Here is a 27,629-nt window from a genome sequence, read left to right on the forward strand (position 1 = left end):
ACGTAACGAAAATATAATTATATAGACTATAGAAATGTAAGATTTATTTCCTCCCATCTCGTTACAAGTGGAAAATGATTAGGCGATGATGTAGCTCCTTTTCCGAGCACGCGAGTAATTTCACTCGGGAAAAACACTTAATCTTCCGCGGCGTGCAACCGGCGCCGGGATTTTGTGATGGCGTGTCATCCTTTCCGGTACATCGGCTAAGATATATCGCGAACAATATAGCCGCGCACACAAGTTCCGTTTATTTTTCGACACGACGAAGAGAGCGACGAAACACGATATTTTTTTCCAACGTGTGGCTCTCGGCGTGGATATATAATATTCGCGGAAATATAATATTCCTCGACGTTTTTAACGCCGCTTCTCCGCGCGAGACGGCTCTTGCATTACCGGTTCTCCGCGTGAAAAGCTGAGGAAATCGATCCTCGAAATCGTGATTAAGCAGAAGCTCTTTAACCGAGGCCTCTCGTTCGCGCAAGGCAGGCGATAATTCCAAGAGGCGGCCACATTTTTCACAGACATCACGCCCTGAATTGGGAGAAGACGTGGAAACAACCGCGAAACTTCCGTGTCTATTTAACGCTTCGCGTAAAAAGTACTACTTTGTAACACGCTTTCAAAGCGACCGCTGAAATTGTTCTCTATTTTCACCGCAACGAAATTCGGCCACGCGGTGTCGGTCGCCGTGACGTGACACCGCCAACACCTCCCGCGCGAGAGGACCTACGTTATTGAAAAAAATTTGGACTTTATTGGAAAATTCCAAAATAGAAGCTGCGCGAACAACGGGATGTGAACGAACTTTATGACAAAGACGGTTCGAAAATGTATTCGAGGCGTCTCGCTGTAAAAAAACCACGTACATCCGTGAACATTTTGTGACAGTCTCGTTAAATCTACCTGCACAACGCAACGGGAGTGTTTCCCGTGTGCAGCAATCGGTACAGCTTCATATTTCGGTGCGGTGCGTGGAGACGAGAGAGACGGCGAGAGGGACAAAGAGAGGGAGGGAGAGAACGAGCGGTTTCCGTGACGGCGGGAAACGCGATAATCGAAGCGCGCTTTATTTTTCCGCGGATGCGGTGTCGCGCGCGTGCTCGCGAATTCAAGCCGACGACACCGGCGCGGGCGCTGTGCAATGCCGACTACATCGCATTTGATTCGTCTCCGGGACGTGTCCCCGTGTATCTCGTCGTCGTCGCGTTAGTCATTCATGAGAACCGCCGAGTGTTCTCTCTCGTGAGTTCGACATACATACTCGCGTGTCGGCAATCGCTGCCGCCGACGAGCCCGCGTGGAAGGAGCGAAGCAGAGGTTACCCGCTCTCTCTTCCCTCGCGAGGAACGGCTTCGACGGCGACCCGTCGTTGCCGGCGCGCCACTCCAATTAGAGAGAAGCGCTCGCTTCCGACGCATCCGGACGCGTCCGCGGGAGCGGATTGCGATCGGTCATGGTCGGTACGCGACGTTCAGCAATTTGCCGGGCTCGCGCGTACATAATATTCTCGTTCGTTGCTCCGCTCTTTGTCACGGCGCTTCGCGCAGCGACGCCCGCGGCTTACGAGCAGCCGCCGTTACAAAGCGGCTCTCAATAATTGCGCATCGACCAAATAATTTCATCCTAGGTGCCGCGGTGTGTGTGTGTGTGTGTGTGTGTGTGTGTGTGTGTGTGTGTGCGCGCGCGCGCGAAGGGGAGAGAGAAAGAGCGCTCGCGCGCACCGACCGACCGAGTTAGCCCCCATTGTTACGGACGCAGGCGGGGGCAAGCGCCGCCGACTGCTACGGCTATTGCCCTGCCACCTCTGACCTCCGCTTCGATCACGCCCGACCGCCGATTAATTAATCGCTTAAGGAGCGAAAACTGCTGCCTCGGCGCTAATTTCGTCCCGTTGGCGTAGTGACGCGCGTCCGAGCACGACCCGGAGGGCTCGACCTCGAGTTCGCGTTCCGCGAGCGGATTAGTACGAAGGAGAGAGAGAGAGAGAGAGAGAGAGAGAGAAGGGAGGGGGGGAGAGAGGGAGAAATCAGCGGCGGCGGCGCGTTTTGTTGGCGGCGCGTTCCGCCTGTAACGAGAATCAATGGGGATTGAAAACGGTGACGAAGATCGCGCGTCGTTAACTACGCTACGCTGGAGTGACTCGTAAAGGCGAGTAATACGTTTTAATGATTAGGATGGGCCGTCGCTATTGGCGCCCTAGTCATTAATGGCCACGTGGGTGTTCATTGGATCTAATAAGGATCTAATGGGATTATAATGTTGATATTCATTCGACGGGCTTGAATATTTCCCCGATATTTCGCACGATCCTGGTGCGACGAATGGAATTTAATATCGTGATGGCGCTCGAATTTATATCGATTCGGCCAGGTGAATCAGCGTCGCGTTTACACGTCGAGGTAACGACGAATCGGCGATTCAACAGGAGCGCGCGCGTTCGACGCGTGACCCGAAGGTACTTTTACCTCGGGCTCGAAGAATAGGAGATGAAGGAGAAACCGCGGGTTTCACTTCCGCAGCTTCCGTCGATACCCAACGGGTCGTGTCGCCATCGGGAAAGCGCGGAAGCGACGGGCGATGCGGCGACCGCCTCGGCCCCGCGAAAGGCCTAATTGTCGTCATTAATTATTTGTCGATGCGCGAGTCCGATCCGTCACTCGTTAACCAAAATTTCAGCGACCCCTTCCGTTCTCTGCCGTCCGTCGTCTCCTGTTCCGCAAACAACCGTCACCGCTGCAAACCCGTCGACCCCCAATTGACGTTCGCGTCAACGAGCGACGTCCACGTCAACAGAGAGTAACAGAACCGGGGGACAAGCGTTTGCGCCCCATCACCACCCCTTGCCCGCCCTCGTGTCGACCTCTCGAGTTCCGAGGGTGGCAGCTTTGGCTGTCTACCGCGAATGAGTGCGCAACCAGCAGCGCATTTTGATCTATAACGCGAACGAGAGGCTATTGTCGATTGGTGAAGCAACACCTGGACTGGCCGGAAAGCGTGCTGAGGGCTTTTCATTTTCGGCCGCGTTGTCCGGAAGGGGTGGCAAGAGCGGGAGGTGCCGTATGTGGGGACGGAGGCTGGCGACACTGGGAGTGTCGACGAGAGGGTAGCGGTGCCAGCAGTGCCGGTTCGTTGGAAATCGCGAGCGAAAACGCGCACGCGACTCGTAATGTTACACGTGAGCGAGGAAAAAAAATGTTATTTTTGCCGATACCGTAAGTAATAATCGTAAACTGCAAGGGAAGCAGTCGCGTCGCGCGAAGACTTTCGCACGGGGGAAGCAAACTGCCTCGCGTTCCACTCCCTTCGGAAATCGTCGATCCGCGGCAGTCGTGATACAAGATAGAAAACGAAGATATTCCCGAAGACCGTAATTGAGAATAATTAGATGAATCAGAGATGAAGCATGAATAAGTAATCGAGACGCTCGAGTTTTTTCCTTGTTTTTCTTAATCGTAACTTTCGGCCGGGAACTTTCTAGTTCCAGCTGAATAATCGGGATCTCTCCATTATGCATAAACTTCAACTTCAATTTTAATTTTGGCACGTAAAAATATTATCCCGGCGGCGTAAGTAAGATGAAAAATCGATAAAAGAAGCTTGTTATCTTGCAGTTCAAGTTATCAGAGTGTGAAGCAGCTCCGTTTTATATCGCTGTGCCGCGATTGCCGTCTTTCTCGATATATACGGAATTTTCGACGGATTCAGTGAGAAATATAGAATGCGAGACAGCGCGCATTGTGCCGCGTCTGTGCCCCGTTTAGAGTCGTTCCTGACTCGGAGTAGCGAAAAGAATCGCGGGAGGGGGGGGGAGGGGTCCCGCGGATTGAAGGCTGGAAACTCGACGGAGGGACCGAGGACGCATATGCGGCCGGAACGTTGCGCCTTTGTGCGCGTGCGAAAGGGTTGCGCGCGGCGATGAGAGGGAGCGGCAGAAAGGGGTGTTAGGTGCTTCATCGAAAGTGCCAGTTTTGAGCTGTCGCTTATTAAACGTCGCATGCGCGCCTCTTTTTTCTCTCCCTCCCTCCCACCCCTCCTCCCACCCTTCCTTCGCTTCACTTCCGCTAACGACACGAGAATGAGATTGGCACTTACCGTATCCGCGCTGTCTGCACCGACGCGATACGCTATTCTCGTTTAAATAGAAAATGAGAAGAAGTCGTTCGCGATGTAGACAAGCCAAAATAATTAACGCTAAAATCGTATAGTTTCCTCTCTCTCTCTCTCTCTCTTTTTCTTCGAACTTTGCATATCAGCACCGGGTTTGTATTATTTTTAAATTAAATATCAGCTTCTCATCAACTTAAAATCAATTAGATGTAATTTTAACTGCGTTAATTGAAGGCATAATTTCAGCATTCGTCGTGCTCGAGAAAGGATATTGAAAGGATCTTAATATTCTGAGATAAAATTAATTAACCCGCCTGAGATATAAATTTAGACATCCGTTCTCCCGTCAGAAATGGACAGGATAATTTTGAAACGTCTTTCAGATTAGCAGGCCATTGTTTAAGCAATATTCGCGCTGAGCTCCGCTAAAACGAGAAATTTCCGCCGATATTTTCTCAAGTCCGCGAATTTCACGCCGCGGTAGCCAGACGTGTTTTTGGCGATTGACACGAATACCGCCTGCCCGACGGGTGCATGCGTGCATTTATACATACGTACGTACACACATGCTGCCGATCGATCGCGCTTCCATGCCGAAAAGCTGTAACTTTGACATGCCTTACTGCCGCGAGCTCGTTACGCCGCCAGCGATCCGCCAACGATCGACGGCAGATACCGCAACCGAGAGGCGGCGCATAATGCAGGTCCGTTCCGGCGTGTTGCACGCAGCAGTTGATGGCCCTCTCGATAGGTTTCCACGGGACCGCAGAGGCGGTAGCAATGAAATTATTTGCCGGTGGGGCAATTAATTGCGCCGTCAGACCGGTTAATCGACGAAGAAATACGTCGTTCTGCCGTTGCTTTTAGGATCACCGAATCGCCGCAGCGCACAGTTTGCGCGCGCGCGCGCGCGCACGCGGATGTACGTTCAATTAAATCAATGTACAATTATGATACATTTAATACGTGTAACTAGTATACAATTGTAAAGTATTAATCGCTGTGATATATAATCGTGGCACCCCGTTCCATCGATTATACGCAATGCATGTATGCACCAGCGCGTAACCCCCGGAACGACCGGTGGTCGTATTAAAAACGGACGAGGAAGAAGATTCCGGCCGAGTGACCGGGATCGTTGGGATTTTTAGCGTGACTGACGGTGACGCGAGAGGGTGCCCCTTCGCGTGATTGTCCCCTAATAGCGTGAAAAATAACCGCGCTGCATTTCGCTCGCTCGAACGCACGCGTTGATTGGCATCAATTCTCGTAGGCAAAAAAATAAAGGAGAAAAACGAGAATGCCATAATTTATTTGCAACCAGTCAATGGTACGAGCGCACTTTAATGCGTGTAACGCTGAATCGATATGCGGATAAAATTGTTGCCTGGCGCGCACGTTACCGTTTTTCGAGCAATTGCATTAAATATTAGGGTTATTTGTTCCCTCTCCTCCCCTCCCCTCACTCTCCCTCTCCCTCTCCCTCTCCCTCTCTCCCTCTCTTTTATGCGGCGGACAATACACAATACTAGCAAATTGGGCATTTAATTCCCGCCATGATTAATAAATTCGCCCTCTCGTTCGACACGCTCGCAGGCGCGCTGTAACGACGAGCTTAAATCAATTTTGTGCCTTCGTGACGTACCGCGATGGATCTTAATGACGCTATAATCCAACGCGTTATCGCGCGTCGGTGTTGGCAATCGCAGAAACGAGATATTATTTCGTAAACATGTACCATAAACGAAATGGCCATTTCATTTTGTCGCTAATGACGGATCAGCCGCCGCCGCGCGGTGATTATATCCTCGATTACGGTTAAAGCCGCACCGATCAGAGATGAACCAAGATGAAAATACGAATGAGATGTACGAATTTGTCCCTCCTGCCCCCTCTCTCGTCGCATACGCACCCCCTCCCCGTCTCTTGTCGCTCGTGATGAACGGGGCTAACGCGACAAAGAGTAACGGACTAGAGAGTATTACGCGAAGAACTGCGAACGTCGGCGTCGAATGAGCACGCGCGATATTGCGAAATACGGTCCGCGTTTAAAGCATCAGACAATTCCTTTCGGAGCACGCCACCCGGTAGAGAGGCCAGGGCAAAGGCTTAATTCGACGTCGACGACAGGGTGGAGCCGCGTCTCCTTGTATTGTCGTCGGCGGACGGGAAACGTTTGCTGGAACATCGTACTTTGGGAATCCGGAGCCGAGGCTCCGGAACGAGAGCGGCTCGAGTCCGGCACAAAGGTACTTCCTTTTTGGGAGTTTAGTGCCAGACACTAAATAAAATTCCTCTTGTTTCTAAGCGGAGTAGGAAGAAGCGGCGGCGAGGGAGGCTCGGGGGAAACCTCCTGGGGCCAGGAATGCGCGACTTCTTCGCTGCTGCGAGCGCGCGGGGGGTATCTCTCTCGACGATACGAGCTACGCGCGGTATCGATTCGCGATGACACGGGAACCGCGCCGAGTGATAAGCCGAAACGTCGTCGAGTCAATCGACGACACACACCGCTGCTGAGTAAACGGCGATCATTCCTTCGCGTCGGCGCGCGAATACTCGCGGAAATATATTCGGTATATTTATTATTATTCTCGACATTTGTCTCGGAATATGTTCGCCGCGCTTCGTGCCGTCTGGCTGCGCTTAGCCGCACGACACGATATCGATATCGATCTCGTGCGAAAAAATTCGTCGCGGAAACCTTTTTGCATCGCGTTATTTTCTCCGAGCGTGCGTACGTCGCGAGTAGCTCGCCGCAGGGGGAATCGATGGGTCGAGGGACCTTCGATCGTCTCTTCCGAGCGAATGTTTTCAACCTTGAAATATAGGATTTAATTATAGCCTTTATCTCCCGGTTCGTTAGAAAGCTCTGTGAGATGCGACCACTTTCGCGGCTCCGGAGTTCTGTAACGGACGGGCCGCCTTCTTAAATTTATCTTCCCACGTCTCCGCCGAGAGAGAGAGAGAGAGAGAGAGAGAGAGAGAGAGAGAATACCGGATAGATTTATCTTTCCATATTTATCCTTCCCGCTATCTCTCGCGTCGTCGCTTATTCCCGCCAACCCTCGCGTGTCCATCTTCATCGGCGTCTCTCGCCTGTCGGCGAGCGATCGATTCGAGCAGTTCTTAATCCCCGCCACGGATCTATAATACATCGCTCGCGAGGAGGGAGAGATCGTGCATCTTCCTTCCACGAGGGCGCGACATATTTGCGCGAGTTCGGCTGTCACGCGCCGAAGCGTCGAGATTTATGCACGGACAGATATATATTGACTTGGGGGATGAGAGAGAGAGAGAGAGAGAGAGAGAGAGAGTGTGTGTGTGTGTGTGTGTGTGTGAAAGAGGCAAGAGGCGTGCGAATGTGTGTGTGAGAATGAGAGAGACGAACAGAAATATAGTGAGTGGGACAGAAAATATCCGAGATTTCTCCTTATGGAGTCTCATCCATAATGGGCTCTCGTTTCCTTGCACTTTGATGATTGATGAGCCCTTGTTTACGCGCTCGAAGTGATCTCCAATCCTCTACTTCTTCCTCTTCCTACTTCTCCGCCGCCGCCACCGCCGTACCGATACTCGGTTGCTCTTCCGGTTTCCTGCGTCTCATTCAACGGAGTGTGTCTACGGGGTGGGTTTGTGCTCGTAAGAAATTACCGTGCCAAACACGGAGGCTCGGTCTGAACTTGACTAATTAATCGATAGAATTAATTTGCTCAGCCACCGTCAAGAAATCCGGGGGTGCATAATTCATCCACTGCTTGAATTATTTATTGTAATCGTGGCTCCCTATTATCACATTTGATGGACTAAGCGGCGAAGTTATCGGTTAATTAATCGGATGATTCGATCTGTCCCCGATTTTAACTGCGCACCGCACTAAGTAGGCTACGCGCGCCGAAAATTTACAGTGTTTAATTAAAAGATTTAATCAGCGCGTTGAATGTGGATGTCGGAGATCGCTTAAACAATGGTTCGCTAACAATCTAAATGACACTCAAAAATTATCATATTCATCTCTGGACGAGAGAACGGATACCTAAATTTATATTTCGCACGGATTAATTTTATTTAGAAAGGCTGCGCGCGCGATCAATATCAATTTTAAGTTTGAAATTAAATTATTTAGATCTTAACGCGTAGCCCCGTGCATTATTAATTATGCCCATTATGAAAATCTCATAATTCAAACGTATAAGTATAATTTCATAATTACTTTTATAATTGGCCGGGCGACTCGTAGCCGGTCGGTAATTTAGCGTCGACACAGTTTGCTCCTCTACTCTATTTTTAGTTAACATCGCAGCGTCCAATAGTTCGAGGACGATCGCGCAATGCTCGCAACGATGCTCATTTACGCGCTCGCGTCGATTTCCAACAGACTGAAGCGGTATCGCTTTATTATCAATTGCATTGTCACCGAAAGTTTCACGAGAACGTCGGCAATTACGTGCGATTTATCTCGCCTTATCTCGAGTTAAGTTCAGCTCGGTGTCAACGTCCATCTCATAATCCCCGAAAATCCTTCAAGCTTTATTCGCGGTCACCCTGTAGATAGCCGCGTGGAAAAAACTCTCTCGGAATCCTTCTCATCTCCTTCCTCCCTTCACTCCCACTCACCCACCGGTCGCGGTCGTCCTTTTTCTTCATTCCGTTCTTTGATTTTTTTCCATTCTCTCATCTCCTCCTTTCATTCTTTCTTCTTTAGCGAATAGCACTTTTCGTCGAGCAACGAGCACAAGTGGATCCTAGAGGCTCTCTCTCTCTCTCTCTCTCTCTCTCTCTCTCTCTCTCTCTCTCTCTCTCTCTCTCTCTCTCTCTCTCACTCTCTTTTTCCTTCTCTCCCGCCCTTCTATGTTTTTTGCGGTGTTCTCACTGCTCGGAATGCATAATGAATTTTTCCTGTTTCCTTTCTCCTCCTTTTTGCGCGCCGCGTCTCGATTCAAACGACGACCAATAATCGATGCCGCGGCTTATTTCGCCGCGGTCGCGTTTAATTGCCGTTCGCCCCGATAAGTCGGTTGGTGCATCGGCGTTGCCGCCGAGAGTTGCAGCGATTCTTACCACGCGGTCTCTCTCCCTCCGAAAAGTGCGCGTGCGCGCGCGCGCGCGTTAATTGCGATCGTTGAGAGGTCGCGCAATTGTCTGGCCGCTTTTTAGCACGTCCCGGTCTTTTTGAGAGCGAGGGTATCGCGCGGAATTCTTCATCCGAACACCGATATTCCGTACAGCGTGGAATCTCTTACTATGGTAATTGAAAAGAAGATCCGGGATGCGCATTTCTTGCTCGCCAGTGTTTGCCTCAGCGCGGAAACTTCAAGATCTCGAGTCACTCTGCGAAAACGAGATATTATATACTTATCTTCCCTCTCTAACGGAAATTTTCTAAATAATCCGGTAATCGAGTAAAGCCGGTGAATTCGTCGAAGCGCACGTTGTACGTGAATGTCGTCAATTGCGTGAATGTTGAATAATTATTCGAAAATTAATAAATTTGTAATCTCGGTCGAGTCGCAAATTTTCTTCTATTTTGTTTCTTCTATTGTGATCACAACCGTGAGAATTCTGATTTCAGACTTCGTGTTGAATTTCGCTGTCAGAATGTCGGTGTTCTTTGAGATTGTCGCTACGTATTAGGAAGTAAGATGAGGGCGAATATTCGCCGGACATAACCAACCGGGTTGACAACGTCGAGTTTTCATTTACTTCCGAAAATGTGCGAAGCGGCACGATGTAACTTGCGAAATGAAGTGCGAACAGGCGCAGCGCGAAGATGAGGCGCAAGGCGAAATTGCCAAAGTTGTGTAATGCCGCACGAAATGAAGTAATTAAGCCGCGAATTATTTTGCAGCGGATAAAGTTTTATGCCCAAACGCGGACGATATAAATGAGTAATGCGTTTCACCGATATCTCTCCCCCTTTGCACTTTATTTTTATTATGCGATAAAAATATACGCATCTACGTACATATGTATTTTTATATGTACTTTGGCTTTTTAACTTAAGCTCCCCGAGATAAATAAGTCACGAGTTTTGTTTTACTTTCGCGAGCCACAAGAATAATAGTTTCGACCGTTTTAACTTATAAGTTAGCGAAAGTTTCGTCTTGTAGACACGGCCAAGGGCTCTCGGATAAATTCGCGTAAAATTAGAGAAGGCATAACGCTCTCTCTCTCTCTCTCTCTCTCTCTCTCTCTCTCTTCTCTCTCTCTCTCTCTCTCTCTCTCTCTCTCTCTCGCTCTCTCTCTCTCTCTCTCTCTCTCTCTCTCTCTCTCTCTCTCTCTCTTTCTCCCAACGCTCATGGTAATCCACTTAGTCTTATCACCGTGATTTCGTGAAAAAGACCGTGCTTGACACCCGGCTTGAAAAATTAATTATACATTCCATCAAGCAGGGTGCACAGAAGGAAGAATAAGCGAAAGACGAATATCTCGCCTTCTTCGTCTTTCTCCCGCAAAAAACGGTACTCTCGCGAACGAAGAAACTGAAAGTAGAAAGAGCGAGAGCGAGAGAGAGTCACGCCGTCAAGTGGACAACTTTGACTATGGCTTCCTAATTGCTCCAATTAAATTAGACGAGCTTCCACGTTGCGCCACCGGAAAAATTCAAATCAATCTTCGACGTTTGTAAGTGAAGACGTGTAAGCTTAGCTTTATTTGAATCTGCCGAAATTCTCAAGCAACTTGAATGTAATTGTTTTGAACAAAAATATATATTTCATATATATATATATATATACAAAATACAAATACAAAAATATATATTTTCGTAATAAAGTGACGTAGGACGAAAATGAAAATCATAATTATGTCGACAAAGATGCAATAATAATAATTTTCCATTTTCTTCTCTTATAAGTATGGCCATTTTCGCGGGATTGTCTACGCGCCGCAATCTACCGTTATCTATCGCGGGGAGAATTGTCGCGGCATTTTTCATCCACGTTCGTACGATGTCGAACCTTTCTAGAGACCGTGTCGATTTTATTCTCGTCTAATTTAAATATTCCGACTATGTGCGCGCGTCTTACTTCCTCCCTCTGCGGTTTCTTCTTCTTCTTCTTGCGTTATCGATAAAAATGAGGTACGTTGCAATTAAGAATCGCACATACGACGACAATGTAGTTGATAAGACTGATTCATTATTGGAGATTGCGTACGGATTGCGCTCTACTTTTAATCCCCGAGTTATTTCAATGTCCTCGGTGAAAGAAAGTAAAAAAAAGAAAAAAAAAGAAAAACAGGAACGCTATGTCAATCGCGAATGGAGTTTGATAAATTATACACCGAAGATCCAACTTCCTTGGGAGTTTAATGAATTAAATATACTTTCTCGTCGTTATATCCGGTTAACTTATAATAAGTACGATCTAGCTCGCGGGATACACAGGAGAACGGAGACAGAGAGAGAGAGAGAGAGAAAGGAGAGAAAGAAAGAAAGAGTTCTTTGCGTCCGTGAACGAAGAAAAATTCGCAGATAATTACGAAAGGCGTATATGCAACTTTCCAGGAGAAATATCGATATAAAAAAACCTTAGGAATAAAAAAGAAAGTTATCTCTTATCGAATATCCGCACATTTATGCATTATGCGGAACGCTAATTACAGAATTCAAGCTTAACTTTGAACCGGTTGCTACAAAACAGGACAGTTAATTAATTAACTGTTACGACGCCACACAATCTTATCCTTTATTTTGTAGAACGTGGCTTGGTGGTCTTTATTTATCCGATTAAAGTTAAAATCGTGCATTTCCAGAATTCTCGGAAGTGAGAAATAATATCCGCTTATTTCCGGAGAACTTTCCTCTGTCTTTGAGCCGTTGACAATTGCACAAAGGTATATGTACAATTTCGTTCAATTGGTACAATGCTATTTTCTTTCTATTCTTTTGTCCGTTTTTCGAACATTTTGCAGCCGCCTGCCATACGAACAAATTAATACGAAGAAGAAAATAATCATATTATTTAAGAAGAAGAATGCACCTTCGCAAGGAGGAGGTGCATTCTGGTTGAAGAATCTTCCCTATTTATTCCAGTTATGCGGTCGCCCGTGCAAATAGGACGAAATCCCACATACCGTATCGGCGACTGACAAAAGCGGTTTTCGCGCATTTACCGCAATCAAGAATGCAGTCACGTACCGTTGTAAATAAAGGCGAGTCGAGGAGTTCCCAATCGTCCGGACGTGTATAAGTTACGATCGCATTACGGAGATCGCGCTAACAAGTCGCGGTGGAGCTAGCTTTGAAAACTTTCGTGTTCGCCCGAACCTTCTCGTCGCGCGGACCACATCGTCAACGTTAATTTTCTACACTGCTTCTTGAGAAATAGAACAGGATACGTATCGGGCTGGATTATCAAGTTAAGCATAAAATTCGTAATTGCGTTTTGATGTTCGCTCGCCCGAGCGAATTTTAAGCGGAAATTTCAACTCGGTGAAAGGTTTGAATAAAAATTGTTCAAGACCACGGATATGATACCAACTGGCTTATATTTGGAAGCACTCTATATATATATATATATTTACCTTTCTGTCTCATGAGACGAGTTCGTTTAACTCGTTAATCTTCAAACAATGAACTTGGATGAAAAGGGCAACGTTTCGCGTGGAGTACCAATGAAAAATTCAGGCCGCGCCGAGACTGCGGCAATGTGGCAAAGTTTAATTTCAAGATAATCGACACATGAAAATTTATAAATTTCATCCAGTTAACTATCTGTTGCTCTCTCTCGCTCGTTATCTCTCTCTCTCTCTCTCTCTCTCTCTCTGTCTCTCTCTTTCTCCATCTCCCTCACTCCCTTCGCCTGTCTATCTTCGCGCGGTCGCGTCAGTAAACAGCAAAGTCAATGAAAAATTCAGAGTGTTTACTTTTTCAGCGGAAAGCCGGAAAGACGGGACGGTTTTGATTTCGCGCGTGCGCGGTGACTGCGCGAAAATTGATATATTTTCTGAAAGAGCTGCCTGATAATCCCCCGCTATAAATATCCGCGTTCCGCAAACATCCTTTACGGCGAGACGAACATACACGTTTACCCGCTAAACTGAACTGTGTATGCGCGCTCGCGCGCGTGCCATGAGATATAGTTATATTATTTGTGGACCGTTTAAACCTACAATATCTCTTACTATCTCTTACTACCAACTACACCGTATTTTCCAGTTTCCAAAATCATATCAACTGATGCGTAGGATAATTTCGTACACGCCGACAGCGCCGAGTTATGTGACGCTAATCAGCCTGACGAAGAAATGTTCACGCGTTTAAACATACCGTAAATAAATTTCTTTCGCGACGCACCATTCCGCGCGTCTTCTGTATACGCATGTAAAAGTCGCAAAGGCGAGCACGGTGACTCCGAATACGACCCTTTTGTTACACCGCCGTATATCTACACGCTCGTTCTCGATTTTTACGCAGCGTACACCACTGCGCGTGGTATCCGCGTGAATGCGCGCGACAATTCCGGCGTTCCGCCTTGTATTCGGCTTTTAATTTAATGCACCGCAAGCGCAATTTTCCGGGTTGTATCCAGACCAGACGCAGCGGCGGCGGCTGCGGCGGCGTCGGGACAATGCAGCGATGCACTTGTCCAGAGGATGCGCGCCGGAGCTTCGATACTCGTGTATTCCCTCCCGGCACAACTTACTTACGAGTGCTCATACATATGTATCCCATCAACATGCATATAACATCCGAGTAATTAATGTATGACTCCCTACATCGTTCCGTTGCACCGCGCCGCGCCGCGCCGCGTGCTGCATGCACCCCTTCCCCCTCCCCCTCCCATCCCCTTGCCGCTTTTCCTCGTCTCGCGCTCCGCCTCTTTCCACCGCGCGCGACGATGCATCCTTTGTCCGCGTCGGGTAGCCCCCGCGATTGTCTTTCTTCGTCGTTCCGTCTCTTTGTCTCTAGTCGCGAGATACGAGACGTTGCTTTCGTTAATAACGACGATAGCGGCAGTCGTTCGGAAATTTTTATGCGAGCGCGCGCGCTCTATTCTCGCCGCGGATAAATCGCACCGTGAACGATCTTGTCGGATGCATTGTGATGTAACGGCAGCGGACGAGCGCGCGCGCGCGCAAGCCGCAGCTGCTGAATCCGGTTAGAAGGCTGCGCGCGCGATCGTTCTTTCAGAAAAAGCGCGGACGGAGGAATAAAAGAATCAACAGTGAGATCCGTGATATTTTCGTTAAACAAACTGACAAATGATAGCCGTTGCCTCGGTTACGTGCCGTTCGCCAAAAATACATGTCGGAATTACTAAAAGATTCGCACGGATTCCTTTCGCGCGCTTCTACATATCTCAACACGTTGTCGCAATTGTCCATGTTTCCCGTTTCACGGACGCTGCATTCCGGCAACATTGTATCAAAAGAGTTCCACATTTCTGCAGAGCCGTCCGCACTCGCGCGATTTCGTACTTTCGCGACGGTTAATTCCGGTTTCCTTATCGCTCGAGCTTCGCTCGAATAACGGCGATAAAGCGGCTTTTCGGGAGGGAGAGAGAGAGAGAGAGAGAGAGAGAGTGAGAGAGAGAGAGAGAGAGAGAGAGAGAGAGAGAGAGAGAGAGAACGCGAGAGATATCATTCCCGCACATTTACCGCTTCGGAGGGTCTGCGGCTTGGAGGAGCATTCGCAGCCTCCAAACGCATCCTGCATAAACATCAAGCGATTCACCCCTCGCGGTCGACTCGCTCGTTTCTCGGACGTTACCGCCGTCATATTCAAAACGCACCAAGGGTTCGCTCGCTCGCTACACACAAATGAAGCGGTAGCGGTCATTCGCGAAAAGCCAACGTGTCGATCGGGGATGACCATCCCCAGCAGAGTGCAATATCGACTGACCGCACAAGTGGATTTCCGTGGGCGATTTGATCGAGCGATCGCGATCGCTTCTCCCTTCGCATCTTATCGATCGACCCTGTCAACACGCGCGACTAAACAAACAAACGTCCGGGCACACGAAGGAAGCACTCGAAATTCCACCCTTGAAGGATCAATTCCGGCAACGGCGGCGGTCCCTCTTCAATTTATCGCGGGACCCATCGCCCAGCTCAGCCCCTCATCGGCCATAACCGAGCCTCCTCCGTTTCCGCCGCCACGGAGGGATCGCATCCGGCGTATTACCACGACCGCGTCTTTCTCCCTCTCCGCCACGTCGCCATCGAGACGATGAATTCCGCCCCGGCCTCTCCTTCAACCACCGCGGTAGCATATCTACTCGCTTTAATTGGGATCAGCTTCCCAAGCACTCGGCGCGAGACAGATGAAAGAAGGAGGGTGAGAGAACGAGGAGCGAGCGAGTGAGCGAACGGACAAGTCGTGAGGGTCGTGAGTACTCGGAGGGAACAACTCGCGTCCCCCCTTTTCTGTCCCTCTCTCTCTCTCTCTCTCTCTCTCTCTCTCTCTCTCTCGCTCGCTCGCTCGCTCGCTCGCTCGCTCGCTCGACGCTCTTCTCTATGTCTCTTCTCTCTGCCTCTCTCTTTTCTCTCTTTCTCTCCCTCCCTCTCCCCTCCCCCTAACTTACCCCTTTCTTTCCCTCGCGTCGCGTCGTCTACGTCGTGCGCGAACGAGCGCGTACAGTTCGCTCCTCTCATTTCTCCTTCCCGAGGCGTTTCCACGCGGATCCTCGTTAACACTGCGGGCTCCTCTTTTCATGTCGGAGTTCGAATGCTTCTCGAGGATATAACAACTGGTTTGGCCTGTCTCGCGCTTTGATGCCGCGTCCCTTTCTATCTCGCTGCGTTCCCTCTGTGTTTGTGTATTTGCTCGTATATGCGTGATGTGTATATGTGTGAATGAATGAGTGCATATGTCGTATAGTGTATGTGTGTGTGTGTGTGTGTGTGTGTGTGTGTGTGTGTGTGTGTGTGTGTGTGCATGTGCGAATGTGTATACCGCCCCAGCCTTTTCTGCAATGCGCGTTCCTGCGACTTCTGTCCGTACCGCTGCTGAAAATTCGCGGAACGAAACTGCTACTCTCGTCGCGACTGAATGAACTCACGCGTCTTTTCCTCCCGTTTGTCCTTCTTTTGCGTCGAGTCTAAACATTTTATGTATCTCGTCGCGATAGTTTCTACTTGGAACTGTCAACGGAATGTGAGGTAAACTAATTTTTACGGTTTATGAAAGATATACAAGAAAAGAGAGTCCCGGCGTAAAAGACCCCAAGAAACGTTTACGATTTTACGAAATATTTACGATGATGAAGCGAACAACGCAGTACAACGATTTAATCGTTGTTCGATATATAATCGTTAAGATAACCGACGAATTTTTATCATTTGCTACTTTCAAGAGAAATTTCTCAGTGGCCGATTTGCAACTTTAAAATTGCTTCGCCGTTGCGAAAAGCCGCAGCTGCGTTACATTATTGATTATTTATTTTTTACTATTTACCATTCGCGGCTTACCTTCTCGCATAGCTTTGCGGAAACACGCGTAAAATACTCCAAGATGAAGGAGAAAAACACACTCCAAGTATCGACGCGACATCCATCCATTATCGACTGTACCTTCGAGAGCGCGGACGAGAACGAACAAGCTCGAGAACGCAAAACGGAAGAACAAACAGATTAACAGCACCAATTACGGCGCCCCTCGGGAGCATTAAGTCGAACAAAAAGGTCTGCGCAGCGAATTCCATGGGGGCAGTAAACATACACCGTAAGTGTGATTTTGCTCCCCTCGATGCAAAACCGTGCACGTGGCTGGCCCACAAAAAGGGGCCCACATAATTATTATGCGAGATACCCATTTCCCCGCGTACACTCAATACGGGCCCGGTACACGCACGCGAACCCGCTCGACATTGTGCGCTCGAGCCAAAACATCCGAGGTCTCCGGGCCGTACGCTTCAAAGCCAGAGAGAGAGAGAGAGAGAGAGAGAGAGAGAGAGAGAGAGAGAGAGAGAGAGAGAGAGAGAGAGAGAGAGAGAGAGAGAGAGAAATACCGCTAGTAAGAAACTTCACAATTTAAATGTATATATACCTGTCCTTTCTTTCATTCTTTCCTAAACCTTAGGATAATTTTCGTTATTTTATAAAAATACATATACATATAAATTATTAGCAGCGAGAGTCGATAACTTCTGTTAGATGTCATATTATAACGGTCTCGTTCCAGCAGAAAAATTACACATCCCTCTAAAAAAATATTTGCAAAATATTCGATACGAGCATTTTTTACCTGTATCGTTTATCCCGAATCTCCCGAGCTAATAAGCGTAAAAATCGACTTCGGACATTTTTAACGATGTGGACGAACGGAGGGATCGATTCGCGCTTCAATTTCGGGTCAGAAATTCCGCCAATATCTGACTCGAACGAACGACGCGAGCAGCGCGCGCGCGGACAGTACAGATTTGCTCGTGCCAATTGGATGACCTACGTGGATTTATAACCGAAGGGCCTCAGATCTCATTCCGCGTGAGGGGCCCCGACGTGTCTAGAACCGAGCCTGTTAGACAACGCCGTTTATCTAGTCTCACCGATGTCGTCGTCGCGCTGAAATACACAAGACATAGCCGGATTACCTTGGAGCGATGGGGCGGCGCGCTGTCTCTTTTATGAGGATAATATTTCAGCAGGACGTCAGTCGTCTTTCTGTTTCGCGTGCATTTTCGCGTGAGAGAAGTAGTTATGCGGCATCCGCGCTACACAGTCACACGCACGCACACGCACGCACGCACGCACGCACGCACGCAATACGCGAACACCCTTACATATATACGAGCCACGATTTCGTCTAGAGCCTCTACAATTTGATCGTAAATGTGAGAAACACCAAGCGCGACGCTGACTCAACATTTTGTCCGCGCGCGTCGAGTAAACTGGCTTGCTACACACAGCGGGGTGGGCGAGGGTGACAAGTCTTGTAACCATGTCTGTTGAACCGTGATTAAATTTGCGAACGAATCGTGAGAGAAACGCATAATAATAGAGACGCACGAGGCGCGTGAAATTGATTAATTGTATGGCGGCGTTAAATTTCGCCTCTCCAAATTGAAACGAGGAGATAGTTGAGGCGGGCTGCGTTTTTACGAGAACGCCCCTGGCCGATAAATTGCGCGAGATGTTGTTGATTAATTGTTGTGGGCGTGTAGGTGCGTGCGCGTGTGTGTGCGTGCCACGCAAATTTCGTCGTAAGTTACATTTAATAGGCTAGAATGCGGTAAAATCCCGGGTAAAGCGGCTCATATCGGGTATCGGTTTATTGCCGTGAAAAGCGATATGATCTACTGACTAGCTGTTCAAATTTATCGTTAGCTATATAGCGGGCCGTAGCAAACAATCGGCAATGTTAAATACTCAAACAATCAACGGCCGCCCGTCCAGCGGATTAAATGCATGACAGCTTGCATGACAATCGAAAAAGTTTTGTGCGCGGCCGAAACAATCGACGTCCAATTATATCCCGTCTATACGGTATAACGACGCGGTCGAAACTCGAGATATTTCAAGTCAAGATAAACGCGCTCTTTTCGCCAATTATTATTATAATTAGTATAATTCGTATAATTTCACTTGCGCCCTCGGGTCCGCGCCCTCGGTCCGCTCTGGTAATATTGTTTATTCGAATATTTCATCGGAAAAAGTTGCCATTGTCTCAAATCGGCGAGAGCAGAACAATATCTCGTAATAACAATAGTTACGCTTTTGTTTAATTATACGTAATATTTAATTACACGTAATAAACGGCAGACAAATTGTATTTACCGAAGAACGATTACGCGCCCGTGACGGTTCCGTGCGGCAGATCGCGCACTCGCGCGAAATAATTCGCGTTGCGTTTCGCGTGAGACGCGCTTCCGGGGCTCGGGGCGGGAGAAAGAAAGAGGGGGGGCGCATTTTTTTCTCTTCCGACCGGCGAGACGGATTTTTTAAGGAGAGGAAGCAGCCGTAACGGTGCAACATGTAATCTGGTTGTGTCGCACGGTTGCTGCACGGCGTACCGCGCTGATATAGACCGTGGTCGGATTAAAAGCCCTTCGTCGTGGCCCTACTCAGAGCGGTCTTGATATTAATTAGGAGCGAGCCGTGCGTGGTATCCTGATAAGGAAGGATCCTCGTTTGCATTAATTATGCACATGCGCCCTCGTCGAAATATAATACATACTTCTTCCACACGACGCGGAAGTTGGAGAAGAGTCTCGACTAGGTAGCTGGGTAGAGAGGTAGAGAGTAGGTAGGTAGGTAGGAATAATCACTTACTTCAATTTGCACCGCACAAATTTTAATTACTTCGAGCCCGGCATTTTGCTGCACTACGAGCGAAGCTAATAATTAAATTATACAGCGAAACGATTTTTCCACGGTAAATTCCCCGCTAAATCTGCCGACGCGATAGCGCGTGTTATCATTCTCGGCTCGGGAGAGATCTGGGTCGATCTGAACGGCCGGCTGTGTTCTAGCGGAATTTTAACATGCTCTCGTTAAAATATTTGAGGTTTCGGATTCGCCCGCAGCGAAAAGGCGCGCGCTCGCGACGGCGAAAAACGAAAACGAAAATTCTCGTTGGGAGGAAAAAAACACCGTCCGCGAGACTCGATGGTAGATATCGCGTTTATCATGCGCGTTCATTTTCGCGAAACAGACCGGAGAGTGTATCTCTCGGATTTCACCATTGGCAATTTCGAAAATCTCAGATGAGCGCGATGCGCCAACGGACAGCACGAGACGCGGGGGAAGGGGGAGGGGGCTATTATTTCGCGGAGAGAGTTCGAATGCGCGGCGTTCTCGATCGGCTGATGTGCGGCTGCTGCGATCTCTCGCGATCGAAGCCGCTCGATATCGCGAATATCATCCCGTTCTTTATTCACCGGCGTAATTCGCACGTGGTGTCGCACTGAATTCCGCGCGCGCGCGCGCGCGCGCGGCTCTCTCTCTCTCTCTCTTTTTCCCTCACTCTCGTGTATCACCCCGCGCAAACCCGCTTTAAAGCTCTGCATATGCATGCAACTTCCGTAAATATGAATTCATTTCTGCTCACACCGCCGGAGCTCTTCACCTATCTCTCGCCGGCACTCCCTGTTTCTCCGGCTGTGTCTCGAGAACCCAACGGTGGCTAAGGGCGCGCGCGCGCGCGCAAGCACGTGAGCATGCACTCACGCGCACTCGTGCACGCACGCACGCACGCACGCACGCACGCACGCACGTCCGCTATGCCACGCTGCAAACATGCGCGTGTTCGCGCGCGCTCTCGCAATAATCAACGCGCGAGTTTCCGCGGATAACGTACGTGTGCGCGGAGAAGGGCGAGCGGCAGCGTCTGTGTCACGTTCGTATTACGTTAACCATCAGTGATTCTCAGTACACAGAGTGTTCCCCGAGACAGCTTAACCCTCCGGCTGGTATGTACAGGCGCTTCAGCGGCTCTTGACGAACACCGCTTGTTACATTCCGCGCACGGCGCGCGATGAGAGCGGGAACGCGTGAACTCCCGCGTGCCGCGTGAATTCCGCCTCTCGATCGATCTTGACCGCCGGCGATCTGTGATTCGCCCGAAAATGGAGACCCGCGCTGATTTAATTGAATACCCCCTTCGCACTCTCGACTCGCACAGCGCGACAAGTCGAATTTTCAAACGCGACCTGCGATATCATCCGCGCGCCTGTCCAAATTCCTCGGGCTCAAATCTCAATCAGAACGAGCGACGAGTCACTCGAGGCAGCGCTGGAAATACCGCCCCGCTCGGATTCGTCAGAGCGAATATTTCACCCGGGCTTAGGATGGATCCCGATTCGATACAAGTGAATGTTCCAATTGATTAGAGCGACATTTTTGTCCCTACAGCAGTAGGACACCCCCGGATTTGCTTTCCGATTTTGAGTAGAAATATTCACCCGACGACTCCACGCGCGGAGTTCGCTATATGAATAAAAAATCACTCCGATCGAGCGACTCGGTTGTCACTCCACCCTTCGAGCGTAATTTCACCCTGAGAAATGTAGAGAGAGAGAGAGTAATAAATATTTAAAAAGATACAAAAATATGTTTCCACGTCCACGGCGCGGATGCGTTCTCGCGCTTAGCCCCGCGTGGAACGAGCGCGAGCGAAAACATGCGTTCGCGGTATGAAACGCGCGCGCCGCGCCGCGCCGCGAGTCTCCGCGAGGAGAAAAACGAACACGCAGCGTTAAGTGGATAATGAAGTCACGGGGCGACCCCCCCGCGGAGTTGACGCACGAGCCACGTTCACGTTCACGTCGGCCGGCGTACACACACACCTGGGGTGACGCCGATGAATACCGTCGGTTAATGACATATGGCGTTATAGCCGCTGCATCGCGCCCGAAGAAGCTTGCCGGACCCACCCCCGGCGAGCTTTTTTCCATCTTTCGACACACCATATGCGTGCGTGTTCTGAAAGAGGGAACAGCGTCGGGACAATCGGACGCGAGAGACAATGAGACTATTTTGCGAAAGAGAAAGAGACAAAGAGAGTGAGACAGATAGAATGAGAGAGCGACAGAGAGAAAAAGAGAGAGAGAGAGGAGAGAGAGAGAGGGGGTGGGGGAGGGTGCGGAAGGAAGGGCGACCGGGCGTATCAGCAGTTACCCCTTGCTCTCTTTATCGCGCTGCAAGCCGGCTTGTGATGCGCCGCGTTGTAATTGAAGTGCATATCGAGCTGGTGCAACGGCTCGCTCTCCGTGCCGCGCAGAAAGGCTCTTTTTAGTTGAGGCGAAGCGGCAAATGAGAACGACGGAATCCGCGATGGCGGATTAGTTGATAATACGAACGCTGATAATAACAGCCAACGGGGAACGGAAGCGAAAAGGAGGACGTCGTCGGGAAAAAAAGGAGAGAAGAGGGGGAAAGAGGAAAAAATACGCGACTATTGCGATAGTTGTAACAAGGCGAAATTGGTGCGCGACGACGATCGAAACGAGAGTTTCAGGGGATACTTGCGTGTATACGACTATATTTAAAACATGCGAGACGTATCACATATCAGGTGACGTAATATCGAAGAGTCGATAGTTGCCGAGAAACGGCAAATGAGAAACTTTTCGCGAATTAAATCTCGGTATCGCGTGTGAACACCGAAATGTCGCGTCGCGCCGCCAATTTCGAGATGGAATCCGATTTCGAAAGCACTCTAATTCCACGTTTGACTGCCGAAATGTGTCAACGGCGAAAATTGGAAGATCGCATGAGGGAGGAGAAAAAAAAAGGGGGAGAGAGAGAGAGAGAGAGAGAGAGAGAGAGAGAGAGAGAGAGAGAACGTGAAAATATAATAATTGGTCCCGCGCTACGGCGGGGATATCGACGGGCGCGAGAACGAAACTTCGATATTCCGCGCTTAAGAACGCGAGATTTCCGAATCCGACTGAATTTCGCGAAAATCCGGGACATGTATCGCAATTTCGGTCAAACATCACTGGTGGCGATGTTAAACTTGCTTTACGAGAGCACACAAAACCATCGAGTATACTCACCATTTACATCGCGTCTATCCACACGCGTGCGTACTTGTAACCCACTCCTCGCTAAATACGAGCCCCATTCGTGCTCGCACGCGCTCACGCGCTCGCTCTCGCTCTCGCTCGCTGTCGCGCGCGCGCGCGCGCGCGCACGACTCTAATAACACGCGAAAGCGCCTCATTATTTGCGACGAGGAAGTAACCGCGGGAAAAAATATTTTCTCGCCGACGGCGGTAATTAACGTCCGGAGTTTTTTCTTGGGAATTGCACGCGGGCACGACGCGGGCGACGATACGCGCGTTCGCCAACTTTTTCTTTTCGCGGGTGCACCGCAACGCGGCACGGCAGATCGGCCGGGCGAATTTTATGAAAAGCAGGGATTAGATTCAGCCGGACTGTATTAAGCGGACCGGGCTCAAACGTATACACATAGTGGAATGGACACATGCGGAAGAAAGGCGTCCGGTAAAACTCACTCAGCGCCGCGGAAAAGCTAAATGAAAATAGTGCTTTGCGGCAGCAAGAGCCGCAACGCGCGAAAGTAGCAGCGGGACTCTCTGCTCGCGTCACGTCGCATCGCATGGCATCGCGTTGCTGCACTTGCGGTGCAGCAGAGAGAAAGAAGGGCGAGAGAGATAGGGAGAGAACAAGCAGGAAAGAATCGCGCTCCAATTTCGAAAGCGCACGTCGCGTGGAAAATTCGCGGCGGAACAAAACATTTTGTAATAATTCCCGCTGCACCGACATCTGCTTCCGTCCTATCTCTCTTTTTGTCTCCACAAAAGAGCGATTCTCTCGCGTTTTCTCTCTCTCTCTCTCTCTCTCTCTTCTCTCTCTCTCTCTCTCTCTCTCTCTCTCTCTCTTACGTCCCTCCTGTCATCGAAATTGCGCAAAATGTGACAAGGATCTTAATTAAAATCACGCGATAAAGGTCCGGATAAACAACGGGAATAAATCCAGAGTGATGATTCATGCGCTATTCGTTTCGTAGAGCACGGAGACTGACGCGTTTTATATGAGCGGCAATCGATAGCCCACGTGCAAAGAGGAAAAGCGTAAATAAATAAAGGATATCGACGGGGTGGACGCTACGGGCGCTGCGAGAGCCCCACATATCGATATCGACATTTTCATTAATGTTCCGCGGCGGTTTTACATCCGCCGCGCTATTGTCGTTTTTCTCGTTTTACGTCGAAATTAAATCGCACTTTATGGTCGACGGGTTGGAAGAAAGCACACAAAGGTAAGACATAAAGAGAGGCGAATCGACGCGGTCAAATCGCGGAGCACGGGGAGCGAGGGGGAGAAAAAGCTGCCAATTATGTATTCAAATGCGACCGCTGTCGCAGGGAATGCGCCGGAAAAAAAGGAGAGAGATTCAATTAAAAAAATCTCCGGTGTTGCGGAAACGTCACGGGTTTCCGGCGCCGCTGCGCTCCATCGATTTTATTTTACAGTACAGTCCCATTCCGCCGCCCTTCCCCTTCAAAATTGATCGGCTGAGTTTCATCTTCCGACTTGATTACAGTTACCATTATCGATACCTGGACGCGCGGCCCGGACGGCTGTATACTTTCGCGGGATTACATTTAAAATGGAGATCGCGGTTCCGCGAGTTTGGGCAAACGCTCGCAATAAATAGCTCGCCGATGCCGTTGCTTCGAAATGTCGCCCCGGATGCCATGCTTCAAAAAAGGAGATATAAAACACACACGCACGCCCGCGCAAACAAACACACACACACACACCGGGGAAAAACGGCGCATTCTTGGCACATTGGCCGAATATCGTAAGAACGGATTGCATTTTTGCTGTTTGTTACATTTATATTTCCGTCTGTTTTGCATAAAAATCATTCTTATCCTTCGTCCATCACGTAATGCTTTATGACATCGAATTATTTATTGCCTCACTCAATCTCACCTGAGATCGCGGTTACGTTGTAATTTATAGATTGCACGAAGCGCATGCAAAATAAAGAATGCAATTTTATGCTCAGTTTAAGAAATGAGAGAGACAAGAAGAGGGAGAGAGCAAGAAATATAACGTTCGCGAGCCGAACAAGCAGCGCGCGCACCGGCGCCTGATACGACTATTTTATACTCATTACGATATGAATGTTCAATGCGTGCTGTCCGTGATATCGATAAATAAAGCTCACCAGCAGCGGACAAGGCTGTTTGGAGCGGAACGCGCGCACGACGAGAATTACGAATCGCAGCGCGCGCGCGCGCGCGCGCGTGCACCGTACAGCTCGCGACGCGTAAATCAATTGCGAAAGAAACTCTCTGCGAGTCATAATACGTTCAAGCGGGCGCGCGATTATACGATTATGCTCGCGTCCGGCGAGACTGGCGAGAGCACCAATTATCGCCGCGATTTGTACCCGCGTCATATCAGCGCACCAACACCGCGGAAGCGCGAAATAGATACGCGCGCCGCGCTGCCGGATGCGCGATGATAAAACGCGTAAATTCGCCGGCCGCGCGATGATGATCCGGTAAATTTGTCGTTGACGGCGTAAAACAAGGGACGAAATTAATTGATCGTGCTTTAATTATAACCAGACGCCGCAGTTACGCTGCACACATTGGAGAGGGAGAAACAGATAGAGGGGGAAAGTGAGAGAGGAAGAGAGGACATTGAACGCGCCCGTTTTAGCGAATATACAGATCATTAAACATATCTGGCGAATTTTCGATGGAAAATTCGCCAGATATGCTTCGCGGCTGTTTCGGCGATTTCTTCGGAAGAACGACGAGCCACGGGGAAAAAAGGTCGGTTGAATTAACGTGACGCGATGAACGAACGGAGCACGTTTCGGTTGAAGGAGACCGCGAATTCGTGCTTTTTATGAATTGAATTCCATCCTGAGAACCAGACCAGATCCTGGTTTCTTTAATCAAAACGTGACTGATTCGATTATGGCCGCGTTAACTCGACCGATTTTTTTACTTTCGCGCAGGGAATGATCGATACGCGAAAAGAGAAGCCGTCTTGGAGAAACTGCAATAAATAACAAAGTCGTGCACCATTGCGGTCGCGACTCGCATACATTAAATTGCGGACGATATAGTTATTGTGTTTCATATGCCAATTTCATTGTATGACCACGTCCGTCTGTTGGAAAATAATCACCAAGCCCATCCGCGGGAAACGGATTCACCGCGGGGCGAATCGATGCCGAGCGAAAGCGCATAGACCGGAGAGAAAATTTTTCTCCGCTCGAGAGAAAATGAGAAAATGGTCTCTCTGATCGCGGCCGCGTAATTCCACGCGAAAAACTAAATAATTCTCCCGTCCCGTTGGAAACGGCCTCCGATACGCGCCGGAGACAGTTCGGATTTTATCGCGAAAGCAGAGGCGGTCCCTCTCGGCCGGCGGCGCTCCGAAGGGACCTTTTATCTCTTTGAACGTCGTTTATTGGCAAAACAAAGAAATATGTCTCTCGTACTTTGGCGCGGCCGCGCTCGCGTTCGCTCTACAGAGATGTATGCCGATCCCGGAGCGAAGGAAAACCTTCGTCCTTCTCGCGCGCGTCGCTCCCTCGCGACTCGCGAAGCGAAAGATACGGTCCGATAAAATATCGGCCATACGTCGCGAGAGGATCTTCGGCTTAGTAGTGCACTCAAGCGCGGTCTCGGGGACTCGAGTACACGACATTCGCGCGGATTAAATCTCGCCTGTTCGCGAACGAACGAGCGAGTGAGCGAGCAAAATCGGCGGATGCGAGGCGAAGCCGGCCATTAATACGGAGCAGATTAGTGCGCTCCCAAAATGCGTCTATTCCGACCACGTTTTTCCGGTTATATGAGATCCTGGCTGACTCTCGACCCGACTTTGTCATTACAGTGACAATGACAGATGCGGAAGCAGTGGCAGGCGGAATTGCGCAGTTACCCTGCGACGTGAAACCGCCGCTCTCCGGGGACAAGCTGCACCTGGTTATTTGGTACAAGGAGGAGGCGGACGCGCCGATATACAGGTAAACTCTTCTCACTTCCGAGCGTCTTTTTCTTTCTTTCCTTTCTTCCCGAGTCTCTTATCTCGATTCGCGCGTAAGTCGCTGTATCTCGTCTTTCGAATGGAGCAACGCACAGCGTTAGATGCGCGCCGTGGATTCGTCATTGCAGCATCATTATTTGTACATCTCGTATTTTATAGACGCAAAACAAAGAAAAAAACAGACAGCGCGTACGGGCAGTACGTCAAGTAAGGAAAGCGTCAATTCGTGTAGCGATCGTGTTTCTCTTTATTTTTCACCGCGGTAGCACGCGATAATAAGCACGAATGTTGCGGTACTTATGACGGCGCTTGTAATACTATTCCTCAATAGTATTATATTTATTCGGGTATTTACGCAACAATTTGCCAGATACGAAAATAATGAACGTCGCTATGCAAATTACTCCCTTGAAACCTGATTCCAATTTATAGCACTCGATGCTATCCGAAATTTGTAAATGCATTACGTAAACGTGATGTATAGAATAATCCGATAGGGCGCCTAATACACCAAGCTAAAAGCTTTCAACTATAAAGTTATATCAAATGATATCGCGCGAAAGGAGATGCGAATAAGGCTATGTGAAAAATTGTACGTGCAAAAGAGCGAAACGTCGACGATGTAGCTTAGCGGACGCGAAACGACTTATTTACCGATCCGACGCTTCAATTTCTACGTTTCACGTAACTTAAAGAGCTGCAATACAGTACAGCCGAGGTACAGAGAAAAGAGAAAAGAGAATTATCGTCGGCTGAAAATCTCGATAAAAATCCATCCTGTTGATTGAATCGTGTAGTGCTCTCGAGGTCAAAATACTATCTTCAACGTCACTTCTCTATTTGCATCGCATATTTAGCTAACGCGCGAATCGTACGAGTCTCGAAGTGCAATGTTCGACGCGTGATGTGCAAAGCGCCGTCGAAAATAACCAGATGCACGAGAGGTAAAAAACGCTCCCAACGAGATAATTATGGCGGTAACTGTTTGCGGAATGAGATTTATCAATTCCTCAGGACAGTCGGCTGATTATGCGCGGGATATACCCGTAGTCAGCTGAAAACGAATTCTTCCGCTTGTTCCACTTAAT

General features: G+C 49.1%; 1 protein-coding gene across 10 annotated transcripts in view; it reads left to right on the forward strand.

Annotated features, from left to right (window-relative positions):
• LOC105187725 (nephrin) overlaps nucleotides 1–27,629 on the forward strand; it is a 294,355-nt gene that overhangs the window by 214,917 nt on the left and 51,809 nt on the right. For all 10 annotated transcript variants that reach the window (XM_025304396.1, XM_025304402.1, XM_025304420.1 and 7 more), the window contains exon 3: nucleotides 26,389–26,521. In XM_025304396.1, the coding sequence (XP_025160181.1) occupies nucleotides 26,389–26,521 (133 nt within the window). The remainder of the gene's footprint in view (nucleotides 1–26,388; nucleotides 26,522–27,629) is intronic.

This window comes from Harpegnathos saltator, unplaced genomic scaffold (genome assembly GCF_003227715.2).
Source record: "Harpegnathos saltator strain DR-91 unplaced genomic scaffold, Hsal_v8.6 scaffold119, whole genome shotgun sequence".
NCBI classification, from domain to species: Eukaryota; Metazoa; Arthropoda; class Insecta; order Hymenoptera; family Formicidae; genus Harpegnathos; species Harpegnathos saltator.